Source organism: Enhydra lutris, unplaced genomic scaffold (genome assembly GCF_002288905.1).
Source record: "Enhydra lutris kenyoni isolate GAN:26980312 unplaced genomic scaffold, ASM228890v2 scaffoldscaffold38, whole genome shotgun sequence".
NCBI lineage: Eukaryota > Metazoa > Chordata > Mammalia > Carnivora > Mustelidae > Enhydra > Enhydra lutris.
In genome coordinates this window covers 19924627-19934647 of record NW_019154122.1, presented here as the reverse complement: position 1 = coordinate 19934647, position 10021 = coordinate 19924627, and the positions used below count along the sequence as shown (strand labels likewise).

Genomic DNA, 10021 nt, shown 5'->3' with positions numbered 1-10021 from the left:
GGTGGGGGGGCAGTGGACAGATCCCGGAGCTGTTACTGAAGCCCGTTTGGCCAAATCGTCCGGGAAGTACTGCGCCGGATACTTGGGTCCTCCGAGTCCTCCGCCGGGAATTTGCCTAAGTCCACAGTGTGGGCTGGGCGGGAGCGGCCACTCTTCCCTGCCCCGCCTGTGGGAAGGGCGGGTACAGAAGCCCAGAGGCCGGAAGGCTGCTTTGCAGAAGGGGCGGGAGAACCAGACGATGCCCTCCTATCCCCGCCCCCTAAAGGGCCGGAGTGTGTGGGCCTGGGACGCCCGATCCCACAGGCTTCTTGGGAGCAGGCGTGACTCCTGGCAGATCCCCCGGGCCCTGCGCCCCCGCCCCACCCCCACCCCGCCGCTGGCGCCCAGTCCCAGGCCTGATACTTGTAGGGGTTCACGGAGCGAACCCAGCGAAGGCCGACCCCGGGCTGGGGTCACAACGGGGGCAGGCAGAACGTGGCACCGAGCTGCCACAGGCCCCAAGGGCAGCAGGGCCGTCCAGGGTGCTTACGGGGGCGGGGCTTCTTAAAGGAACAGGCGGGGATGGACGGTCGGGGTGGCTTCTCCGACGTAGGCGGCGGGCGGGGCCGCGGGGGCTTCCTGGAGGAGAGAGCGGGCGAGGCGCCCGGACGTGGCTGGTAGGATTGCAGCGCTGCGTTCCGTCCGCGAAGACGCGGGCAGCGCGGGAGGCGGGGCGGGCGGCGCCGAGAAACAGCGGCTGCGGGCGGGCGGGCGGGAGGCGGGAGCGAGGGACGCTGAGCCGGCCGCCACCGCCTAGCAGCCCTCCGGCAGTCGGAAGTCCGTTCATCTGCGCGTTCTCCGCGGGTCGCGGCGGGTCCGGCAGCCGAGCCCATGCAGCCGCGCGGCGAGCGCCCGGCTGGCAGGACGCAAAGCCCAGAGCACGGCAGTCCGGGGCCTGGGCCGGAGGCGCCGCCGCCGCCGCCGCCGCCGCAGCCGCAGCCGCCGGCGTAAGTGGGCCGAGGGCCTGGGGACCGTGAGCCAGACCAGGGGGTCCGGGAGGGATGCGAGGAGGGGCGTGCGCCCACCCTGGCTGGCTGCCCGGAGGAGGAGGCCTCGGCGCCCCGCAGGCTCGGCCCGCCCCTGGAGGTACAACTCCCCCCGTTTGTCGCGCACGCAGCGACGTGGAACCGGGCGCGCACAAGTGGCAGCTTCCCGAAGGCGCTGTCCTCTCCCGCCGTCCTTGAATTCTGGCTGCGCCGCTCAGACTTGGGCGACTTGTCTGCAGGATAGGGAGGAGGCGGGGCGGGTGGAGCCGCTGGGGAGGGTCAGGTGAGGTTCGACCTGCTGGTGGCATAGGGGCCGTCTTCAGAGCTGTCCTGAAGCCTTAGCCAGTCGCGCTTGGTGCACATCCTGTGTGCCCAGCCCCTGCTGAGGATACTGGACTCTGATGGGGAACGGGAAGGGCGGCCAGTGACAGAGGAGCGCCTGGTCCCAAAGAGGGCGAAGGGAACTTGGTTCTTACAAGTTACGGGCAGAGACGGGCTATTCTGTGGGGACACCTGCGCAGAGGGGAGTATGGTGCCAGAAGGGGTCCTGGCAGAGGAAGCTGCGTAGGGCCAACGCTGGCATCTGGTGCGACTGGACCTCACCGGAGGAGCAGGTGTGGGTCAGTTTTGCTGCACTTCTAGGGAGGCCCCTGTATGTGAAGGAGGGGGGGGGGGGTTCTGATGGAAGCCAGGTAGGGGCTGTCAGGGAGGGGGGCTGCCACCCAGGTGCCCTGGCCCTGCCTGCAGTTTCAGGGGTGGGTGAGCAGCTCCCTGCCGCGTGCATCTGACCTGGCCCTGCCCGTCTGCAGCCCGGAGGCAGAGCGCGCGCGTCCTCGCCAGGCCCGGCCCACGGCCCCAATGGAGGGTGCAATGCAGCTGCTGAGCCGTGAGGGCCACACCGTGTCCCACAACTCCAAACGGCACTACCACGATGCCTTCGTGGCCATGAGCCGCATGCGGCAGCGTGGCCTCCTGTGTGACATCGTCCTGCACGTGGCGGCCAAGGAGATCCGAGCACACAAGGTGGTGCTTGCCTCCTGCAGTCCCTACTTCCACGCCATGTTCACAAGCAAGTACCCCCACATCCACTCTGGGCACTCGGGGGGCTCTTCAGATCTCCCTGGGCAGGGACCGGCCTGACCCACTGTCCCCACAGATGAGATGAGTGAGAGCCGCCAGACGCACGTGACATTGCATGACATTGACCCTCAGGCCTTGGACCAGCTGGTGCAGTTTGCATACACGGCTGAGATTGTGGTGGGCGAAGGCAACGTGCAGGTGAGGCTGCCTGGTCCCTCCCTCAGTTTCCCTCTCCCTCAGTCCCTCCCACAGCTCCGCTGGGCCCCTGTGCCTCAGCTCCTGGTGTTTCCCTGTGCCTCTCCCGCAGTCCCTCATGGCCCGTTTCCCTGCCCCTGCTCCCCTGGCTCTCTCTCTCTCTCTCGTGTCATCCCACAGACTCTGCTCCCAGCTGCCAGCCTCCTGCAGCTGAATGGCGTCCGTGACGCCTGCTGCAAGTTCCTGCTGAGTCAGCTCGACCCCTCCAACTGTCTGGGCATCCGGGGCTTTGCTGACACGCACTCATGCAGCGACCTGCTCAAGGCCGCACACAGGTACGTGCTGCAGCACTTTGTGGATGTGGCCAAGACCGAGGAGTTCATGCTGTTGCCACTAAAGCAGGTAACGTGCCAGTAGGGGCACCACCTCGACCCTGACCCAGTCCCTAGACCCTGGCCCAACCCCAGGACTCCTGGCTTCCTTCATCTTAGCCCTTCAGACCTGGCCCTTTGCCCCCCAACCCTTATTTCCAGCCTCTGACCCGCATTCCAGCCTCACTACCCATCCCCTGCCCTCTCCCCACCCCACCCCCACCATACCCCCTTCTTCTGACCCACCCAAACCTTCAATTTTTGACTTCGGATCCCATCCTATTCTGACCACATCCCTGCCTACAGCTTGTGGGCCCTGGTTCTGCATCCCTAGGATTGTTCTGAGCCTGGGCCCGTGGGAACCGAGTCTGTGGTTCCTGACCCTGCTTGGTCCCTTCTTGTAGGAACACTGGCCTCCCCATTGGACTCTCCCTCCTGGGCACCTTCAGGGCTCCATGGGCCCCCAAGGTCCTCCCTAGATCTCAGGTCTGAGGGTCCCCACCCCTAGGTGCTGGAACTGGTCTCTAGCGACAGCCTGAACGTGCCTTCAGAGGAGGACGTCTACCGTGCCGTCCTGAGCTGGGTCAAACATGACGTGGACGCTCGGAGACAGCATGTGCCAAGGGTGAGGCCAGCACCTAGGGGCCCACTGTGCTTAGGCGGGGACACATAGCGGCTGAGGGCCTGGGTGCCCCTGGGGTCTGCTCTGTACAGAGACCCCCTCACAGGAGTGATGCAGAGACGTTTTTAAGAAGAGCCAGCATGTCTGAGGGGGAGCTCTTCCCTGGGGCCTGCCGCCTGACCGTGGCACCCCTGCCTCCCAGCTCATGAAGTGTGTGCGCCTGCCCCTGCTGAGCCGGGACTTCCTGCTGGGCCACGTGGATGCTGAGAGCCTGGTGAGGCACCATCCTGACTGCAAGGACCTGCTCATCGAGGCCCTCAAGTTCCACCTGCTGCCTGAGCAAAGGGGTGTTCTGGGCACCAGCCGGACGCGGCCCCGGCGCTGTGAGGGCGCCGGCCCCGTGCTCTTCGCCGTGGGTATGTTCACCTGCCTTGTCCCCTCGGGTCCAGGACCCTCCCCAACATGCTCCCCCTCTCCTCTCCCATCCCTGACCTGTGTTTCTGTCCCTGAGCCCAGCACAAGCCTACCTCATACCGCGCTGGTCACATCCTGTCCCCACCCCACACCTGCTCTTCTGTTCACCTGTGGAGGACCCCATGTGGTATGACCCACTCACCAATCCTCATCCCCACCCATCCTGGAGCCCCCGTACTCTTGACCTTGAGCTACGCTAGAGACCCTCAGCCGTGCCTCCCTGGGTCTCTTGTCCTGCCCCGTCACTGCCCCATTCCTAGGTGGTGGGAGCCTGTTCGCCATCCACGGAGACTGTGAAGCATATGACACGCGCACTGACCGCTGGCACGTGGTGGCCTCCATGTCCACGCGCCGGGCCCGGGTGGGCGTGTCAGCAGTTGGGAACCGGCTGTATGCTGTGGGTGGGTAAGTGTGGAAGCTGGTTTGGGGTCAGGGGCTTAGCGTATGCCCACTGGGCCAGTCCTGACCGGCAGCGGACCCCTCCCCTAGTTACGATGGGACTTCAGACCTGGCCACCGTAGAGTCGTACGACCCTGTGACCAACACCTGGCAGCCTGAGGTGTCCATGGGCACGAGGCGCAGCTGCCTGGGTGTGGCTGCCCTGCACGGGCTCCTGTATGCAGCTGGTGGCTACGATGGGGCCTCCTGCCTCAACAGGTAGTGGCCGGGGTCAGGGCCGGGTGGCCTCTTGGGGTTGGTGCGGCTGCAGGTGTGGCTGTATCAGGACTGCAGAGATCATGCCTGAGGGGAGCAAAGAGGGATCCAACCTGACTCAAGTCACCAGGGCACCCTGGGCCTCTTCATCTGCACCAGCCCAGCTGCCCCTTCTTTTCCTCTCAAGTTCTTCCCCCAGCCCAGGGGCTGGGCACCACACGGACACGTGCCCAGGATTGTGCAGGCGGCCAGCTGGGGGCCCCTGTCCCCACCCAGAGGGCCTGCTACTTGCTCCAGTGGGATTCTGGGATCAGTCTCTGTGACTGCCCAGGATGGGATTTTAATCATTCCATGGGAGAGGGCAGGTCCTGGGACCAGGGCAGCCTTTCTGCCACTGCTCAAGGTCAGCGGCAGGCCTGGTGTCCACAGTGCTGAACGCTATGACCCTCTGACGGGAACATGGACGTCCATCGCTGCCATGAGCACCCGGAGGCGATACGTGCGTGTGGCCATGCTTGGTGGGTGACAGGGCTTGCTCTGTGTAGTGTCCACCCCACCCCCACCTGCCCCCACCCTGGGGACCCCACCCATAGCAGGCACACCACGGGCACATTGACTCTCTGCAGATGGGAACCTGTACGCTGTGGGTGGTTACGACAGTTCGTCACACCTGGCAACTGTGGAGAAGTATGAGCCCCAGGTAGGAAACACACCCCGAGCCCATGAATCTCCCTTTCCAAGAGTGACTTGAGGTCCTCACTCCAGACACCCACATCACCCAGATGATCAGCCCTCTAGGTCCCACCCCGTCCCACAGACACCCTGTCCTAGAGTAGGGTTCCTGCACTGTGGAGGAGGAGGGAGGCTGGTGACGGGTCTGCCCCCAGCTGGTCCCCTCAACCGCAGGTAAATGCATGGACCCCCGTGGCCTCCATGTTGAGCCGACGAAGCTCAGCAGGGGTGGCGGTGCTGGAGGGGGCCCTCTACGTGGCCGGCGGCAACGACGGCACCAGCTGCCTCAACTCTGTGGAGAGATATAGCCCTAAGGCCGGTGCCTGGGAGAGCGTGGCCCCCATGAACATCCGAAGGTGCGCTGGCCCCTCCCCCACAAGTCCGGAGTGTCCCCCTGTCAACACTGCCCGCCGGAGATTCCCAGGTCTGCCTTGAGGCTCCTGCCAGTGTGATGTGCCCACGCCTCCCATCCCTGTATACGTCCCGCCCAGCTCCCGGTCCCGCCCAGCGCCCCGGCCCCGGCCCCGGCCCCGGAGGCTCCTCCCCCGGCTCCGCGAGGCTCTGAGAGCCGTTCTCGCCCAGCGGCTCACCTACCCGCCCCCACCCCACCCCCAGGAGCACGCACGACCTGGTGGCCATGGACGGCTGGCTGTATGCCGTGGGGGGCAACGATGGCAGCTCCAGCCTCAACTCCATCGAGAAGTACAACCCGAGGACCAACAAGTGGGTGGCCGCGTCCTGCATGTTCACGAGGCGCAGCAGCGTGGGCGTGGCAGTGCTCGAGCTGCTCAACTTCCCGCCGCCCTCCTCGCCCACGCTGTCCGTGTCGTCCACCAGCCTCTGACCAGCGGCGCGGACTGCCCAGAGGCCCGGCCCCGCGGCCTCCCACATGCCTTAAGCCCCACAGGGCGGCCCCAGCACCTCGCGTGTCGGGGGCGGGGTGCTCGGCCCCCACAAGAAAGTCCTGCCCTGTCTGTCCTTGTCTCTGCGTCGAGGCCGGCCACTTCTGTGTTCACTGCTCAGTGTGTGTGCGTGTGCGTGTGCGCCGTTTACTTACTTCCTGGTTTATTTATTTATTTATTATTTATCGGTCAGTGAACCGCGCAGCACCTACTAGTTCACGCGTTTCCCCTTGACGTGTCTTGTGTCTCTGGGACCAAGCTGCCTTCCCAGGTGTCCTGCCCCACTGGGGGCACCAATGAGCAATGGGGGTGGACACTTGGATTGTGGATGGGTCAGAGGTGAGCTCAGACTCTAGACCTGGAGGGACTGCGGGGGCAGGTGCAGAGCAGCAGGCCAGGGTTGCAGGGGTGGGGGGCGGTTTCTGAGCAGGTGCAGACCCTTCCAGCCTGGGTTTTGCACACCTCCCCTACCTTGCCCAGCAAGGCACACTCCCAAGAAGGGCATGATGCAAGCTTCCTTCTCGTGGGCATGGTGTGTCTTCTGGATCCTGCACTGAGCTGAGCACAGTGTGCCCCAGACCTCACACAGCAATATGAGCCAACTTGAACAATAAACATGTTTCTCGGGCTCTGTGGGCTTCAGGCTGAGTGTACATCTCCACCCTTTGGGGTCTTATCTGGGGTGACCAGGAGGGCCTGGGGACAGGTGTGCCGCTGGGCTGAGGCTCTGGTTTGGTATCTGGGTCCTTCAAGGCAACATCATCACGCCCAGGTGGGTCAGGGATGTGGTATCGTGCATGGGCACCCAACTAGGAGTGTGGTTCCCGGTCAGCCTGGCCCTGAGAGACCCTCATGGTCCCATCTCATCCCAGGCTCTGGGGAGAGAGGCATGCACGGTACTAACCCTACCTCACCGCACTGTGATGGCCCTGGGTGCACCCAGGAGGTTTGTGGCCCCCTTCTTGGACTTGGGCCTGGGGTGAGGTTTGGGCTGGAGTGGGAGAGGTTGGGGGAGGGTCATGGCTTCCCCTTGCCCAAAGTCACAAACTCCTATCTCAGCAGCTGAGAACAATCACACACCCCCTTACAGTCAGTGGTGACTCAGAATGCGGCCTTTAGGTGGAAACGGGATGTGTGCTCTCCATGGGGAGGGGTGGTACTGGGGAGAGGGAGCCCTGGGCTCACAGAGCCCCAACCCCGGGCAACCCCATCCTGAGTGTGGGCAGACTGAGTACTCACAAACCAGGCTTCCGAAGCTCCTCGCATACAGACTGGAGGCTGAGATGGGTGCTCCCGGCTGGACCAGGGGAGAAGACTCCTCCCCACCAACCCCCCAACTCCAGCCTGGCCTGCCGGTGTGGAGGACCCAGGTCAGAGAACTGAAAGCCTTGGGCCTAGGTCAGGGCTGGGTCCCTCCCAGAAAGGCTCCACCCTCATCCGGCCCTTAGGCAAGGGGCAAGCCTTCCCAGAGCTCCGCCTGGGAGGCGGGACAGGAGGCTCTGTACGGAGGGACCTGGTCGACCTGCTCCACTCGGTCCCGCCACCACCGCCGCCCATGGGGAACAACCACTGCGTCCCTCAGGCCCCTAGGAGGCTCCGGGCCTCATTCTCCAGAAAGCCCTCGCTGAAGGGAAATAGGTGAGGGGTGTGGAGCACAGCCTTGGTCCCCAGATCACAGGGGGGTCCCTCAGGCTGCCCCGGGGTCCAGGCTGTGAGCCCCCCTTCCCTTGTCCCCAGAGAGGATGGCGCAAGGAAGCTGGCCGGCCTGTTTGGCACCGAGGCAGGTCCCGACCCGGACGCCACCGCTGACAAGATCTTCTACTACATCCCTGGGCCGGTGAGCAGGCGGGTGGGCGTGTCCCAGCTCACAGGGTGCCGTGGTGGTGGTCTCTGTGGGACTGCGTGTACCTGTCCTAGCGTCCCGGGGCCCAGGGTCTTCCCTGTCAGCCTGGGGGGAGTCAGATCCAGAGTCAAGTGAGGAAGGAGACACCGCCCCGCCCTGGGGAGCTCACCTGGCGGAAATCCTGAGCGGAGAGCGAAACCGAGACACTGAGTCAGTGGGGCGGGCCGCAGGCGGGGCCTCCGGAGTCTCTGCTCCACCGGAGGGGGCGCCGTGACCAGGCTCTCCACCCAGAGCCTTACCTGGGGTGTCCACCCACTGCCCCCCACAACTTGGGTGCCAGCGCATCCGGGCACATTGGAGGTGGACCGGCATGTCTGTGTTGCTGTGTGGCATGGGGTTGTGCTGGCGCGGCGGCCGTCACTCCGCGGGAGTGAGGGGCTCCAGGTGCCCGCTGAGCCAGCCTCTCACGTGCTTCAGGCTTCAGTTTCTCCCAGGGGGTGTCTGGGCACCCACCCCTGCCCCATTCCATAGCAGCCCACCGTGATACCCCCTACCAAGGCCACACAGCAAGGACACGGCTCCCGCATGCTAGGCCACCTCTGAGCTGCATACTGCCCCCTCTCACCCTGCCCAGCTCCTGGGGAGCTAAGGGTTAGCTGAGAGGGGAGAGACACCCAGTCTTTTACCGCAACCTGGACTGCATCGGGTATGGCAGGAGGCTCTGCTATGTGCAAAAGCCCCAGAATGCGAGGGAAATGATACCCAAAATCTAACCCCAGGCCAGGGAAGGAGGAACGTTTGTCACTCTGGGTCAGAGCGCCAGCCCTGCACCCTTCTCCTCACAGTGTTCTTTTGAGTCCAGCAACTGGTGCGTGCTTCCAGAGCCCACCTTTCCAGCTTGTCCCCATCAAGCTAGGAAGCCCAGGCTTGTCCCCTTTCCTGCCCTCTGAGGTCCCAGGGCCCCATGCAGGCAAGTGCGGGCTTGAGAAACCATGCTGCCTCAGAGAGGTGGACAGGCGCTTCTGTCCAGGGTCTGGCTGGGCCGCGATAGAGCTCCTCCGCGTGACTGCATCGCACACCTCAACTCTGTCCAAGCCCAGGACACGTCATATGTGCCTGGTGGAATCACGTGAGATGTGGTGGCCCTGGTGGTCCTCTCTTGCCAGAGCATAGTAGCAGGAGAGGGGAGCAGGCCTGTTGAACCTGGGAGCTGGGGCTGGGGGAGGAGCCACCTCTTAGGCCCTCCCCCGTAGGGGCTTCTGCACCCCGCCAAGGCTCTGAGCTGACTCCTCCCTAGCCCCTAAGGCTGAGCCTGGGCCACAGGGAAGGCGGCATGGTCCTTCCTGTTCGTGGCCTATTTTTCATGGGTCCCATCCCTGCGTTGTTCCCAACACTGGGTGTGGATACAGGAGGCCCCACCCAGAGGGAAGGAGGCCTCGCATTCCTGGGCTTGCCCAAGGGGCAGCTTAGCTTGGCCAGGGCTCAAAAGCCCTCAGGGCAGCCTCTGCCAGCTCCCAAATAGAGCATGGCCCCTCCCCAACTCACCCCTGAGCCCCTAGACCTCAGCCCTTCTAGCCAGGGTGTCCAGTCAGTGCCCATCCCTATCTGACTTCCAATAGGATAATGGAGCCCCCAGTTAGGGTTCTCTGTGTGGCAGGACTGGCCAAGTGTTTGTGCCCCGACACTCCCTCCCCTCAGCAGACAAGCGGGGAACCCCCAGCACATCTCGGGCCTGGCCTACTTCTAGGGATACAGCAGTGGGCAAAACAGACAAAGACCCTCTTCTCTTGGTGTTCCCACCCACATGACAGAACCAGAAGATAAGACAGGTGAAAGACATGGTAATCCCAGATGCGGCTGGTGTTGAGAAGAGTAGAGGAAGAAAGGTGTGCAGAGGGGACGGGGAAGGCTACAGTGTGAGGTTACCAGACGGGACCTCACGGAGAAGGGTGCATCTGAGCCAAGTCCTAATGGGTGGGGGAACCGCAAGTATTGGTGTCAGCCTGTGCCTGATGTAGGAGAAGAGGACAAAGGGAGGAGGCAGATCAAAGAGGACCCCGTGGGCCAGTGCCGGGACCTCGGCCTTCTCTGTGGCTGAAGTCACAGTCCCGCTGCGGTGCGCG

General features: G+C 64.1%; 2 protein-coding genes across 14 annotated transcripts in view; both read left to right on the top strand.

Moving 5' to 3' along the window:
• The first annotated feature begins 755 nt into the window (after nucleotides 1–755).
• LOC111154848 (kelch like family member 17) lies at nucleotides 756–6686 on the top strand. Of its 9 annotated transcripts, XM_022514780.1 has the most exons (12): nucleotides 756–986; nucleotides 1835–2094; nucleotides 2182–2303; nucleotides 2481–2702; nucleotides 3180–3296; nucleotides 3496–3709; nucleotides 4028–4172; nucleotides 4257–4424; nucleotides 4851–4939; nucleotides 5048–5121; nucleotides 5328–5509; nucleotides 5769–6686. In XM_022514780.1, exons 1-12 carry the CDS (start codon nucleotides 871–873, stop codon nucleotides 5995–5997), a joined length of 1938 nt encoding a protein of 645 aa, XP_022370488.1. In that variant the 5' UTR covers nucleotides 756–870; the 3' UTR covers nucleotides 5998–6686. The 9 variants fall into 9 exon arrangements, with proteins under 9 accessions (XP_022370488.1, XP_022370484.1, XP_022370487.1 ...); XM_022514776.1 differs by having other exon boundaries at nucleotides 2182–2702; XM_022514777.1 differs by having other exon boundaries at nucleotides 930–1639; nucleotides 2182–2702.
• An 863-nt stretch (nucleotides 6687–7549) lies between these two features.
• LOC111154750 (pleckstrin homology domain containing N1) overlaps nucleotides 7550–10021 on the top strand; it is an 8248-nt gene continuing 5776 nt past the window's right edge. For all 5 annotated transcript variants that reach the window (XM_022514638.1, XM_022514639.1, XM_022514637.1 and 2 more), the window contains exons 1-2: nucleotides 7550–7693; nucleotides 7793–7892. In XM_022514638.1, the coding sequence (XP_022370346.1) occupies nucleotides 7611–7693; nucleotides 7793–7892 (183 nt within the window). In that variant the 5' untranslated portion in view covers nucleotides 7550–7610. The remainder of the gene's footprint in view (nucleotides 7694–7792; nucleotides 7893–10021) is intronic.